At 33.3% G+C, this 16,521-nt stretch overlaps 1 protein-coding gene across 1 annotated transcript; it reads left to right on the top strand.

The window, feature by feature from the left end:
- Positions 1–10,568: 10,568 nt before the first annotated feature.
- LOC308658845 (olfactory receptor 6C76-like) lies at positions 10,569–11,504 on the top strand (the record flags this gene model as incomplete). The annotated part of the gene is made up of 1 exon (XM_081311761.1): positions 10,569–11,504. One exon carries the CDS (start codon positions 10,569–10,571, stop codon positions 11,502–11,504), a length of 936 nt encoding a protein of 311 aa, XP_081167887.1.
- Positions 11,505–16,521: the final 5,017 nt, after the last annotated feature.

A 16,521-nucleotide genomic window follows, 5' to 3' on the forward strand; every position in this document is an offset into this window, starting at 1 on the left:
GATAGTAGGGGATAGGAAAGGTAGCAGAATACAAGAGTCACTAATATGGCATTATGTAAAATTGTGGATGTGTAACTGACGTGATTCTGCAATCTGCATTTGGGGTAAAATTGGGAGTTCATAACCCATGTCAATCTAATGTATGAAATATAATATGTCAAGAGCCTTGTAATGTTGTGAACAACCAATAAAAAAAATGTAAAAAAAAAATAAAATAAAATAAAATAGACACTCAATATGTTTTTATCAATGCAAAAAACATTTGAATTGCAAATTAACTATCACAAGACCTTTCCTCTTATTTTCTCATTTTTGTTTTTACATTTCCCATGCCATTGGATTATATGACTTTGTCAGACATTTGTTTCAGGTTGAAAGAAAATGAGATTGACAATAGGAAGTTCAAAATAACTCAAGACTGTCATGTCCTCATTTTTTAATATTTATTTTTTTGTTGTAGTTGGACACAATAGCTTTATTTTATTTATTTATTTTCACTTGGTGTTGAGGATAGAACCGAGGGCCTTGCACTTGCTAAGCGAGCTCTCTAATCCTGAACCCCAACCCCAGCCACTGTCATATTGACCTCACTGTTGATGCTGGCATTGCAAATCTCTGGCATTTAATGTTGAAGAAACATAATTTCTAAAAGAAGCCTAATTAAAATTACTCTCTTTACTTTAGGGGGCTCTCATTAGTACCATGCTCTCCAGAGACATTTTAATCGTGCTTTCTTTGTTTTTTTAAATCAAGAATGAAGTTAGAGGTTCCAAAATTTCCAATAATATCTAGAAATAGAATGTATTTTGACTGGAGAAAATGGGATACTATTTACACAGACCATGTTTAAAAGTTCAAAACATTAATTAGAATCAATTATCCAGTTTTTTTGTTTTGTTTTTGTTTGTGTGTGTGTGTGTATGTGTGTGTGTGTGTGTATGTGTATGTATGTCAATAAAAAAGTACTACTGAAGTTAGTAGTGGCTATTTCTCAAGAAAGATATTTAGAATTTTCCTTAGAAAGTTCCGTTGAGCACATGTTGCATGATCAAATAAGAATTTTTATTCCTAGAAAAGATAATGTAAGAAAAGCATAGTACCCCTTATATATTAGCTAAATAATGAAACATTTGACAATTTGTGTCCAATAAATTTATTTCTCAACAATAAATGTAAATGTAGAGACAGAATAAAATATAGCACAGTCATATTAAAAATAAAAATATACACATATGATTGAATTATAGAAAGTGCGAAACACACACACACAACCAAATTCCAAAGTGCTTCATATCAAAATGCAAAAAATATTACTTCAAAAAACATATGCAAACATTTGACTCATCTGACTCATATTTTACTGTTTTCCAGATACATTTTTATCAGGAAAATCTACCTGAAACCACCCGTTGGAAATGAAAAATAAAACATTAGTAACAGACTTCATCCTCCTGGGTCTAACAGATGATCCAGAGCTCCAGTTTGTGACTTCCTTCTTTATATTTCTCACCTATGTGCTGAGTGTTACTGGAAATCTAACTATCATCATCCTTACCCTCCTGGATTCCCACCTGAAGACCCCCATGTATTTCTTCCTCAGGAATTTCTCATTCCTAGAAATTTCATTTACTTCTGTCTGTAACCCTGGGTTTTTGATCAGCATCGTAACTGGGGATAAGTCGATTTCCTACAATTTTTGTGCAGCTCAACTATTTTTCTTTATCTTCCTTGGATCAATGGAGGTTTTCCTCCTGGCCTCTATGCCCTATGATCACTACGTGGCTATCTGCAAGCCTCTACATTACACTACCATCAAGTGTAACAAGATCTGTTACCAGCTCATCATCATCTCTTGGCTGGCTGGCTTCTTGGTCATTTTTCCACCACTGACCATGGGCTTGCAGTTAGATTTCTGTGATTCTAATGTCATTAACCACTTCACCTGTAACTCTGCTCATTTGCTGCAAATCTCTTGCACAGACACCAGTACTCGAGAGCTCTTGAGTTTTGTTTTAGCTTTGTTCACTCTCTTGACCACATTGGCACTAATAATTCTCTCCTACGCTTACATCCTCAGAACAATTCTAAGAATTCCTTCAGCTCAACAAAGAACAAAGGCCTTCTCAACCTGTTCCTCACATATGATGGTTGTCTCCATCTCATATGGAAGCTGCATCTTCATGTATATGAAAATACCCCAGACTTGAAAACTTTCATTACTTTCTGAGTTTGACTATTTTCAGGATGTGGATGGAGCCAAGGCATTATTTGTCATTCTGTGACTGGCTTTTATCTTAGTATGTCTTCCAAGTCCAAGTATGTTGCTGCATATGGAAAAAAATCTCATTATTAATTAGGACTGAATAATATCCTAATGTATGTGTGTGTGTGTATGTATATATATATATATATATATATATATATATATACATACACACACACACCACGTTTTCTTTGTTTACTAATCTGTAGATGTATATTTAAAGGATTTTAAAGGATTGCTTTCATATCCTTGGTATTGTGAATAACGACGTAGTAAACATAAGTATTTGAAAATCTCTCAAAGATCCTGGTTTCAATTCTTTTGGGTACATATAAAAAATTTTGGTTTTCTATATCATGTGGTAGTTCTATTTGTGATTGTTTTGAGGAACAATTGTACTGTTCTCTGTATGGGAGGTGCCATTTTACATCCCCATCAACAGTGTACATGAGTCTCAATTTCTTCTCTCCTGGCCAACACTTGTTACTTTTAGTTTGGAGGATTGTTGTTTTTACTTTTATTTATATAATCGCCATCATAAAAGATGTGATGCTTCACTGTAGTTTTAACTTGCACTTCACTGATATAAGTGATGTTGATAACCTTATACATTTGTATATCATCTTTGGGAAAATAACTATTCAAGTCTTTTTCTAATTTTTTTTTCAATTGCATTAGTTGTTTTTTCTGTCAAGTCTATGGAGTTCCTTATATTTTGGATATTAATCCCTTACCATGTTTATGTTTTATAATGTCTTATAATTATTTTTCCATTCCATGGGATGCCTTTTCTTTCTGTTGTTTTCTTAGCTGTGTAGAAGCTTCTCAATTTGATGTGCTGCCACTTGTGTATTTTGGGTTTTTCACCTGAAGTTTTGGTGTCATTGCTAAGACTAATGTCATGAAGCTTTCCACATATATTTCTTCCTAGGAGTTTTACTGTCTCAGATGTGTGTTTGTATATATGTGTGTGTATCTGTGTGTGTGTGTGTGTGTGTGTGTGTGTGTGTTGTCTCAGATCTTATGTTTAGTCTTTAGTATTTTTCCAGTTCATTTTTGTGTATAATGTAAGATAAGGCTCCAGTTTCATTCTTTTGCATGAGAATATATCGTTTTTAAATTCTATTTATTGCATGTACTGTCCTTTCCTATTGTGAATTCTTAGCACCTTAAAAATATCAATTTTCTGTACATGAATGAGATTTTTACTGAGCTCTGTATTCTGCTCAATTAGTTTTTCATGCCTCTCTCTATATAAATGCCATACTGTTTAATTATTGTAGCTTTGTTAGATATTTAGAAATCAGTAAGTGTTACACGTCCAGCTCCATTCTTTTTCTCATGACTGATTTGGCTATTCAAACTCTTAAGGCATTCTATTTGAATTTTAGACATTTTTTTCTTTCAGTAAAAAACTGCTATTGAAATCTTGATACAGATTGCATTGAATGTGTAGATAACTTTGTGTAAAGAACAACTGAACAAAATTAAAACTTCCAATCCAAACACGGGTAATCCATTTATTGATTTTGTCCTTTATATCATTTTTCAGGTTTTAGAGTTTTTACTATGGAAGTCTTTTCTCTATTTAAGTTTATTTTAAGTATTTTATTCCCTGTTATTGCAAATTAAAATGTTTTCTTACTAATTTTTCAAATATATGTTGTTAGTGTGGAGATGCAGCTAATTTTTGTATGTTGGTTTGGTATCTTGCAACTTTACTTGTTCATTGATTCTTTCAGTGTGTGTCTGTGTATGTGAGTGTGTATTTTTCAATGTTTTTCTCATAGAAAATCATGCCATCAATACAGAAAGATAATATGACTTCTTTTCCAATTGAATACCTTTCATTTCTTATTTTTATCCAATTGCTCTAGCTATAACTTTCAGTTCCATATTGAATAAAAAACGTGGTGAATATGGGAATATTTGTTTTGAATTTGATCTTTAAGGATCAAGTTTTCCATCACTGAATATGATGTTTGTGGTGGGCTTGTTATACACTGTCTTATTACCTTGGGATTAATTCTTTCTAAAGTGTTTTGAGAATTTTTAATCATAAAATAGTAATTTATCCCCAGAATGCTCAACATGGGAAAAATCAATTTATTAGATAAACTACATTAACAAAATGAAGGATAAAATCACATGACCATCTCAATAGATACAGAAAAAGTATCAAAATTCAATACTATTTTATTATAAAAATACAATTCCTTACTTTTTATTCCTTATAGAAAGGCAAGAGAGTCATCACCATTGATTTAAATTAAATGGTTGATTGGATAGTGTTGATTCACAATCCTTTGAATAGGTGCAAGTCTCTGAATTATCTCTTTGATCCAAGAGGATGAGTTATATGTTTCATAGCAACAGTGTGCTGCTTAAGTGTATGAGTGCTGGAATAAAGTTGCCTGGCTTTGTATGCTGACCTTGTCATTTACAACCTTGACACTTTGAACAAACCATTACCTTCTCTGGAATTCAGATTTGTTCATTTGTTGTTAAGGAGGAAAAATAATTGTATTTAATGCATAGATTACTTTGTTCTGATTTTATGTAGGTAAACATTTAAAATACTGCAAGAAAACAAGTTCTCAGTAATGTTACCAATTATCATTATATTTGGTCCATCTCAGTGTAGCACTGGTCCCAGCAGACTGTGGGATCAAAGCACTATAGACTGAAACCTCTAAAACCAAGCCATTTTATTCTGACCAACACTGAATTTATGCTGATCAACACAAGCTGCAGAATTGGGGCAAACCTACACATGGATCACCCTCTAGTGCTGAAACAATGAACTTGTCAATAACAAGAGTGCAGTAAACCTGGACTTAGGACACTATCTAGTGTTGAAATGGCAGAAATGACTAAAGACTCAAAAAATAAGCACTTAAAATTCCTAGAAAGAAAGGCCTAAACAAAGACATATTATGAAGATTGGAATAAATACTCAGTTTTTCAATAACGTTGAACAGCAATAAGCATCAAGAACTTTCCAGAAAATACTAATTGTCACAATAAGGTACAGGAAGCCAACCAGATAGTAACCAATATAGATGAATTCTTATTATATATATTATAATATATAATATATATATAAAGAGAGAGAGAGAGAGAGAGAGAGAGAGAGAGAGAGAGAGAGAGAGTTAGTTAGTTAGTTAGTTTAGGTGGACACAATACCGTTATTTTATATATTTTTATGTGGTGCTGAGAATTGAACTCAGTGCCTCACATATACCAGGTGAGTCCTCTACCACTGAAAAGAAGAGCAAGTACAGGATACTTCTTGGCAATCACAGGCCTAGCGCAGAGCCCATCTTGAACTCATGCACACAATAAAAACAACCAACAGACATGACATGACACCTCCTGTCAGTCAGTCACAGGCTCCTGAGCTGACAAACCAGAATCAGCTGGTGGGAGATCCATAGTAAATTAGAGAGTGTCTCCTGTTACCCAGCTCCTCTGGAGGGGTCCAAAACCAAGAATGATGGACATATTCTAAATGTTCCAAATCCTAATAAAATCCAAGCCATTTTCAATGAGAATTTTCTTCAATTTGCAGTGTTTACTATAAATAACACTTTAACTTAATCACATATATTAATACATATGACTCTCTGTCTGGAGAGTTAGTTGTTACCCTAATAGCTGACATTGTATCTTCAACACATTTCAATGTATTTTTTCTAATCATTTAAAGCATTAATTAGAATTGTTCTTTGCTTTACCACCCTTGGTTTATTCTTGCTCCTCTTACTCCTAGTCTCCCTCCAACATTATCTACTATTATCTATTATATTATTGCATCAATCCCACCCCATCTGTATTTTTCTTCTTTTCAACTTGGTGTGTATTATCCTTTCCCACTTTTTTCTTTTTTTCTCTCATTTGTCTATTCTTTCTCTTTTCCCCTTTCAGCCCCTATATAATGCTTTAGAAAATTTTCTATATTTAAAAAATAATGTAAAATCAGCATTATGTAAAAATGCAGGGAAAACAATGTTTAAAGCACCACAATTAACAATAACAAGCTGTGGAACCAACCTGAGTGCCCTTCATATACTTATACATATACATTGGCGTATTACTCAGGTATAAAGAAGAATGAAATGATGCCATTTGCTGATCAGTGGAAGCTCAATAGAGACAATCATGCTAAGTGAAATAAGCCAGACCCAGAAAGCCAAAGGTCAAATGTTTTCTCTGATATGTAGAAACCAGTCCAAAATAAGGGGGGAAAGAAAAAGCAAAGAAAATGAGGGGTTCCATCCCAATAGAAGAAAGATCAATCAATTAGAAGGTGGAATTGAGGGAGAGAGAGGAAGAACAGGTAAGAGAAGAACAGTGGGACAAACTGACCTATTTTTCTTATGAACGTAGGGGAATGTACCAGAGTGAATCTCACCATTATGCATATCCACAAGACAATAATTTATAAGAAAAACTATAAGTAAAGGCAGAAAATTCAGTAGAGGAAAGGGAACAGGGGGAGTGAGGAGAAGAGAGAAAGGGGATATAGTGGGGATTGAATTAGAGCAAATTATATTCCATGCTTTCATGCATGCCAAAGTGAATCCTAGTGTTATATATAACTAAGGGAATCCAATTAAAAAACAGAAGAAAGGGGAAAGATACCTTTTTTTTTTTGGTTAGAAAAATTCTGTCCTTCATTGACCATTCTCTGAAAATCAGACAGTCAACCTAAGTCACCAGTATTTCTCCCCCATTTCCATAGATTCATCTGCCAAAGCACATCCAGATAGATATAATACAATTCTAAGGACAAAAACAATTCAAATTCAGCATATATATCATACATACTGTACTCAAAGAATTCAGCATCTGAAATGATGAACCAGACCCTAAATTGTCCAATGGAAAAAAACACACATAAGAAAATGAAATCAGGATATAAACTAGGCTTGCTTGGTTTATAATGTGAAAGGAACTATATTTTTCATTTTTATTTGTTCTTTTGGATACATATGTCAGTAGAGTATATTTTGCATTATTTATGCAAACATGGAGTATAGAAGTAAATAGGGCTGGGGCTGGGGCTAAGAGGTTGGAGCACCTGCCTTGCATGTGTGAGGCACTGGAGTTGATCCTCAGTACTACATAAAAATAAATAAATAAAGATATTGTGTTCATCTATAATTAAAAAAATTAAAGAAAATAAGTAAATAATATATGAGGAATTTTTTCAGATATATATATTTCATGAGTTTTATGTTTATATTGTATTCTCAATTTTTATTGTAACTTGCTGATGTGATTATGTACTGACTTTATCTTTCCTGAAATACGTATAAATATTCTTCCTATCAAAAAATAAGAATATAAATAGCACAGTTAATATGTTATGATTTGGATATGAAGTGTCCCTCTAAAGATCCTGAATCAATTACAAAAATATTCAGAGATAAAGTCATGAGCTTATGAGAATAGTGAACTAACCAAGCCATCTTAAATTGAATGTATTAACTGTGTGCTTACTATATAAGTGGGAGGGGTGTGGTTGGAGAAAGTGGGTCACTGGAGGCATGACTTTTGAGTTTATATTTTGTCCTCAATGCCTGGGGATGATAGATAGATATATAGATAGATAGATAGAGAGAGAGAGAGAGAGAGAGAGAGAGAGAGAGAGAGAGATAGACAGACAGACCTATTGGTCTTTTTGTTTGCCATGAGGTTATCAGCTCCCCCCCACACTTTCTGCCATGATGCTCCATCTCAGCTTAGACCCACTGCAATGGAATCAACCATCCATGGTCTGAACCTATCAGTCATCCAAAATAAATATCCTATTTTCTAATTGTTTTGATCAGAGCAATGAAACCATAACTAACAACATTCTATGGCCTCTCCTCTTTCTATTTCCTGCTTTTTTACATGTTCCCATGAAGTGGTATTATATCACAATATCTTTACTTATTTATAATAAATAAATAAATAAATATTACTTTGGCAAGTATTTGTTTCAGGTTGAAAGAAAATAATATTAACAATATGAAGTCCAAGGTAACACAAAACTGTCATTTCTTCCTTGTTGGGGCTAGAATTGTACATTTTTCTGTTATTTCATATTGAGGAAAAAAAGCACAATTTCTAAAAGTGGCTAATTAAAATTACTCAGCTTTTCTTTAGGGTGCTGTCATCAGTACCATGCTCTCCAGAGACAGTTTAATTCTCCTCTCCAAAAAGAATCCCCTGTGTCTGTTTGCAGGAGGGAAGAAATCAGATAAGACTAGCTTGTTTACTTAAAAAAGAATATTTATAAAACCAAGTTTTCTAAAAGGAAGGTGAGCAAAGCAATAAAAAATACAGTCCATCTTTATTTAAACCATACTTACTGAGAGCCAAGTAAAATGTATTTCAGGTTTCTTAGCACCTAGGGTCAGGACTTTGTTCTTTTTAAAGAAATTTTGGGACACAAGATTTGTCTTGGATCATACAACCTTGGAATATTCCTTTACTATTAATCATCTCAACAATTTTATTTCATATACATAATAGCTTACCTCTTTTCCATTGTTATTGCTCCTTGATTCTTATTCATGAAATGAGCCTTCTCTTGATTAGTTTCAGTTGATTCACAAACAAAATATACACGTTTATCAAGTCTATTTATCTGTAAGTATTACCCCAAAACACCTAAAGAATTCCATTATTTTATTTCCTGTTTTCTCACCTGCCCTTTTTCTTCCTCTCTCTCTCCGGTTATACCTTCCGATATTCCTTTCTTCCTTCTTTCCTTTCTTCCTCCTCTCTCTCTCTCTCTCTCTCTCTCTCTCTCTCTCTCTCTTTCTCTCTCTCTCTCTCTCTCTCTCATAGATTTTCTACATTCCATGAAAGCATGATCTCTGGCTCTGAAATCCTTCCCTGTAACCAGTTCTAAACTGTCCATTTTTCTACTGCCATCTCCAATTCCAAACTCATACCTTCTACTCGTAAATAATAAGTTGATACACTTTTGCTCAATGACAATTTTGAGAAGCTACCTGAGGTACTCACTTTCAGACTTAACATGAATTGATTACTTGGGACTGCCCTTAGAGCTTCTGCCACTACCCAGAACACCAGATTTCTCAAGAGGTCACAAGCTTGTTCCCAGACTATAAACAGCAGAACTTCTTGGATTCTTTGCTCAGGTCTGGTTATAGGACCTTCTGCCAGTACTTGAGGCCATGTCCCAATCTCATTAGGGCCTCTGTGATGTTAGCAATCTGTTTAGTGGAGCATTCCTACAAGCAGGTTCACTGTACACAGCAAACATCATCAGCCCAAATTCCATCCATATGCTACATAAGTTTGTCATTATGCAAGAAAATCAGAGACAGGCACAGATTGAGAAGTGTATATAAAGATCTGAAAGCAGAGCATCAAACATTGTCACTCAAGGAAAAGTAACCTAGCATATGGGTTTCAGCATTAAACTGCTACCATGTGGGATTATCTCAATGTAAGTGCATTTTTTAAATTTCTTGCTTCATTTATGTTTTTTCCTTTCTAATTATTGTATAACCTACATCACTTAACTTTGGCCCCCAGAACCTCATCTATACAGTGATAAATTATTATTGAATTCAAAAAGGAAAAATTTTAATACATTGTAAAATTCTGAGTTTGATTCTTTAGAATTATGTAAATAATACTTTTCATTGTCCTGATTCATGTGAAATTATTAATTCTCCATACCAGTAAGAATGACACTGAGTATCATGGAAAATTAAGAAACACACTTCAAAAGGTTTCACTTCAGAAATTCAGAACATGTGCTCATTGGAACAGTATTTTAACAACAAATATTTTATATTTTAAGATTTTCTACTTAGTTTTTACACGCATATGGTCAGATATTTAAAGGAAAGTAGGGCACATTTGACAATATAATTTTCTTATGCAGATGCACTTATTGAACCTATGAAGAGACTAACTTGATATTAAATGGATGGAGATGTACACTGCAGGTAACAGACATAGATTATTTGATTGTGGTTTATGTATACTTTCCAAATTTAGTACATCTTCTTTTTCAAATATATTTGGTTGTAGATGAACACAGTACCCTTGTTTATTTATTTTTCTGTGGTGCTGATGATCCATCCCAGTGCTCTACCACTGAGCTACAACCTCAGTCCCCAAAGGTAGTATATCCTGATGGTTAATTTAGTGTTTCTTTACAGGCCTTTTATGTTTTCTGACTCAGAAAATGTGATCAAAAGTCTGTCCTAAACTTATTAAATAATTGGTTTTTATTTGCATCTTTAGACCTGGAAGAAAGGAACAATAGGAAATGAAAAACCATACATCTGCAACTGAGTTCATTCTTCTGGGATTAACAGATGACCCAAAGCTCAATATTTTCATTTTTCTCTTTCTACTTTTCACCTACATACTGAGCATTACTGGAAACTTAACAATTATCACCCTCACCCTGGTAGACTTGCACCTAAAAACACCTATGTATTTCTTCCTCAGGAATTTCTCTTTCCTAGAAATCTCATTCACCACAGTTTCTATTCCTAGATACCTGGTCAGCATCACAACAGGGGATAAGACCATTTCCTACAATTCTTGCATGGCCCAGGTGTTTTTCTTCATATTGCTTGGCTCAACAGAATTTTTCCTTTTGACTGCCATGTCCTATGACCGTTATGTGGCTATCTGCAAGCCTCTGCATTACACAACAATAATGAACAGCAGGATCTGCACCCTATTTGTCCTTGGTTCTTGGCTGGCCGGCTTCCTCATCATCTTTCCACCTGTGATCATGGGACTACAACTGGATTTCTGTGACTCCAACATCATTGACCACTTCACCTGTGACTCCTCTCCTATGCTTCTGATCTCCTGCACAGACACGTCCTTACTAGAGCTCTTGGCATTTATCCTGGCAATATTCACTCTCATGACAACCTTAACATTAGTGATTCTGTCCTATGTGTTCATCATTAAGACAATTCTGAGAATCCCCTCTGCTGAGCAAAGGAAAAAGGCCTTTTCCACTTGCTCCTCACACATGATTGTTGTCTCCATTTCTTATGGAAGCTGCATTTTCATGTATGTCAAAACTTCAGCCAAAGAAGGAGAAGCCTTGACCAAGGGCATAGCTGTGCTCAATACCTCTGTTGCCCCAATGTTAAATCCTTTTATTTACTCCTTAAGGAACCAGCAGGTCAAACAGTCTTTTAAGAACTTGCTCAAAAAATGCTGGTCAAGTAAATTTTAATGATAAAGAAATGTGGTGCACGAGTATAAATAGAACCTGATATCTAATGCAGTACTAGTATTCTTCCATTTGTCCATTGTCTTCCAAAATCAACTTCTTTTTCCAGGATGTTTTTTTCGTCAGGTTTCTCATTTTGATCTTCATTGGCACAGCTACCGTTTTACATTTATGTGTGCTGCAAATCCTCAGCATGTGTTAATGTCACAAAAATGAGAATGAGAGAACAATGATATTTAGTATTAGTGCTAGAATTTTGATTTAAGTGTCCTTGAAGAACTTTGAGAGTACCATGCCAAAGCAAAATAAATGTTATTTCAAGCAACCTTGAAAATTATTTTTCCAAGTGCGTGTTTAAATAAGCATTTTTTTTTTTTTGGTGAGGTAGTGTCTTTGTGCACGTTTATATTTCTCCTTGTGTCTTCTATTGTTTTTGCATCATAAATATCGTTCCTAGGGTATCAGTACATAGGTGTTATATCTTCATGATGCATTCCATCTTTCATTGTTATAATTCATGTTGCTTCATGTTTTTTGACTTTCATTTCAAGAATATCAAAGGATTATCTTGGTATTTCTGGAAGACTCCTGCTATCTCAACATTAAGCTTCTTTAACAAACTTTTATGATGAATGGTTCTTCACTCATTTTTTCCTTTTAATTTGCTAACATTGAGCCTTGACTTCATCTTAGACTTCTTTGGAAAGATCCTGTCTTGCCTTTAGTTTCACTGGATCCAATGCCCTCTTTGTCTATTTTTTTTGGCTATATATATATATATATATATATATATATATATATATATATATAAAATGTGCCCTTTCTCTCATCTTGTTCTCAAAATACCTGATATGCTCATCATATACCGAATTATTTTCCAAGTTTTGTATGGTTTTACTCTTTTAAAAGATAGGGGTGACTTTGGAGATTTAGGAATGTGTGTGGGGGGTTAAGATTATTTAAAATATCCACACTTCTGTAACAGTAAAGTCTAGCTCCTTCAATGCATTTGGAAAGAGGAAAATAATGTTCTGGTAATTTTTTAACAACTAGTTTCTAATAAAAAATGTTCAGACATAAATTTTACAAATGCAAGTTATAAATAATAATAATAAAACATACCTTCATCTTCACTGCAAATTTTATACACCCAATTCATTTTCACAGAATGTTTTTATCAAATTCCAATCTATGAGGAGAAAATTTTGCAGTTCAACATCAGTTTGACAAAGTCAAATTAAATTATATTTAATCCACTTTTTCCTTTTGATTTATTGTCATTAAGTCTGAGAAGCAACGTCTTATTTAATTAATTTTAAATATAATTTAATTACATTTGTATAATTAATATTAAAATTCATGGCATTGTTTAAAAACTTCCTCTCAAGATTTTTAAAATCTTGACATGGTGGCATAACTTCCTTTTTCCAAATTAATGACAAAAATTCTATGTTAGGTTATTGATTACAATTGCATTTACCATACACCACTAGTATTTTCATTATGCACATTGTTACAATTTCCCACCTGTCTTTATATTTTTCCATTATATACCTTTATTTTTATTTTATTATTTTTTGTTTTATTAGTACATTATGTTTGTATATGATAGTGGTGTTCAGAATAACATATTCATAAACACATGTAACATAATATTTTTCATTGCTTGATTTTAGTACCTAATTTGACTCCCTTTTTTTACTGTAGTGGTCTTTTTTCTATTTTTATTTTTTTATTGTTGTTACATTGGTTTTATTTTTGTTTTATTGTTTGTTTTCATACATATTATGAACCCAGGAGGACTTTATCACTAAGCTACATTCTCAGCCCTTTTTATTCTTTATTTTGAGACAAGGTCTAAATTGCTTAGGCTCTCTCTAAATTGCTGAGGCTAACTTTGAACTTGCACTCCTCCTGCCTCAGCTTCCCCATTCGATGGGATTAGAGGCATGTGATTCCAAGTGTCTTTGCTTTTTAATTGGTGAAAACTAGTAATTCATAAAATTGGAATTTGTTGTGATATATTCATACATGTACTCAGCACAATTTGGTCAATTTCATTACACAGTTTCTCCTCTTCCCCACCCCTCCTTCCTTCTTCTCAATTCACTTTCTCCATTCAACTGTTCTCACCCCCACCATTTTTCTTATCCTTTATTTCTCTCTTCCACTCACATATGAAAGAAATCATTACACTTTTGACTTTGAGTCTGGCTTATTTAACATAATAGAATGATGATTTCAATTCTGTCCATTTATCAGCAAATGACATAACTCCAGACTTCTCTATGTCTGAGTAGAACCCCAGTGTATACATATCACATTTTCGTTATCCATTTATCTCTTGGAAGATACCTTGGCTGTTTCCACCACTTGATGATTATGAACTGTGCTGCTATAAACATTGGAATGCAATTATCACTAAAATATGCTTATTTTAGGTATTTTGGATAAATGCCAAGGATTGGAACAGCTAGGTCGTATGATGAGTCTATTTCTAGTCTTCTGAGGAATCTCCATACTGCTCTCCAAAGAGTCTGAATTAATTTGCAGTGCCACAAACTGTGTATAAGTGTACCTTATTGTGTACATCCTCCTCAGAATTTATTATTATTTATGTTATTGAAGCTTGCCATTCTACCCAGAGCGAGATTAAATCTCAGTGTACTTTTGATTTGCATGGTGCTAATGATGTTGAACATTTCTTCACATATTTGTTTTCCATTTGCATTTTTTTTCTTTTTAGAAATGTCTGTTGAGTTTATTTGTGCATTTATTGAGTGGGTAATTTTTCTGTTAAGATTTTTTTTCTTCATATATTTTGGATAGTAATCCTTTGTCAGAAGAATAGCTGTCATTGATTCTCCCCCATTCTATAGGCTACCCTTTCACACTCTTAATTGTTTCCTTTTCTGTGCAGAAGTTTTAAAATTTGATTTCATCCCACTTATTAATTGTTGGTTTTATTTATTGATCTTAGAGATCTTATTAAGGAAGTCAGTGTCTGTATGCATATGTTGGCATGTTAACCATACATTTTATTCTAAGATCTGCAAAATTCTTCCTCTACTTTGTATATCTTTGATCCATTTTGAGTTGACTTTTAAGCAGGGTGAGAGAGCGGGATCAGGTTTCATTCTTCTAATACAGATATCCAATTTTCCCAGCACCATTTCTTTAAAATGTTGTCTTTCCTCCAATGTATGTTTTTGGTGCTTCTCTGTATCTGTGTAGTATTGTCTCTGTTTTTCTATTTTGTTCCATTGGTCTTCATGTCTGTTTTGATGTCAGTGCCATGCAGTTTTTGGTACTATTGCTCTTCAGTAGAATTGAGACTCAGTACTGTGATGCCACCAGCCTTATTTTACTGGTCAGGATTACTTTGACTCTTCTAGGTCACTTATTCTTCCATATAAATTTTAGAACTGTGTTTTTCAACTTCCGTGAAAAATGTCATTGGTATTTTCATGGGAATTGTATTAGATCTCTGTATTACTTTTGGTACTATGGCCCATTTGAAAACATTATTTATGCCTATCCAAGAACAGGGGAGGCTTTTCCTTCTTCTAATGCCCTCTTCTTCAGTGATCCACAGTCTTCATTGCACAGGTCTTTTGCTTCTTTGGTTAGATTTATTTTCAGTATTTTTTGTTTGGATATTTTGTTTGTTTGTTTGTTTGTTTAGGGTGTTGTGAATGGAATTGTTTTCCTGATTTGTTTCTCAGCAGATTCATTAGTGGATTAGTGAAGTATAGGAAAGCTATTGACTTTTGGATTCTGATCTTGTGTCCTGCTACTTTGCTGCTACTTTATCAGCCCTAGAAGAATCCTGGTGAATTTTCTGTATATGTATAGGATCATATAATTTGCAAATAAAGATAATTTGATGTTTTCTTTTCTTATTTGTATCCCTTTAATTTCCTTTTCTTAAATGATTGCTCTGGCCAAAATTTCTAGAACTATGTTTATAGGTTTGGTGAGACTGGACACCTTCATGCTGTTCTTGATTTTAGAGGAAATGCTTTCAGATTTCCCTCATTATTTATGATGTTTGCTTTAGGTTTGTCATGCATGTGCTTTATGATGATGAGGTAAGTATCTTCTATCCAAACTTTTTCAGTGTTTTTTTTTAAACATTTATTTTTAGTTGTAGGTGGACACAATATCTTCATTTTATTTTTATGTGGTCGAACCCAGCACCTCATGCATGCCAGGCAGGCATTCTACCTCTGAATCACAACCCCTAATGGAAACCAATGCTAAGTTGTGTCAAAATCTTTTTATGTATCTATTTAGATGATCATGTGGTTTTCAATTTTATTTCTATTTCTGTTATGAATTATATATATATATATATATATATATATATATATATATATATATATATATATATATATATCTCCAAACTTGCATCTCTTGGATGAAGCCAACTAGAACATCGTCTTGGATGAAGCCAACTAGAACATCGTCTACAGTCTTCTTAATGTATTTTTAAATGTGAACTGCTGATATTTTACTAAGGACTCCAGGGTCTACATTAATCAGTGATATTTTTTCTGTAATTTTTTTCTCTTAATGTGTCTTTATCTTTATTTGGTATCAGAGTGATAGTAACTTTATGAATGAATTTGGGAGTATTCCTTCTCTTTGTGTTTCACAAAATAATTTGAATATATTAGCATTTATTTCTTCTTTAAAGATCTGGTAAAACCCAGCTGAGAATTCATCTTATCCAAGGCTTTTCTTTGTTGAAAGTCTTTTTAGTCCTGCTTTAATATTATTCCTTGATACTGGTCTTTTTAGGTTTTCTGTATTCTCTTGTTTCAATTTGGGTAGGCCATATGTATCTAGAAATTTGTCTATATCTTCAAGATTTTCTCATTTATTTGAAAATATGTTTCCAAATAGTTTATTTTTCTTTCTTTCTTCTTTTTTTTTTTTTTTTGGTAACAGGGATTGAACTTAGGGACCTTTAACCACTGAGCCACATCCCTAGACTTTTTTATATTTTATTTAGAAA

The sequence above is a fragment of the Spermophilus citellus genome (genome assembly GCF_964194105.1).
Source record: "Spermophilus citellus genome assembly, chromosome: 10".
NCBI classification, from domain to species: Eukaryota; Metazoa; Chordata; class Mammalia; order Rodentia; family Sciuridae; genus Spermophilus; species Spermophilus citellus.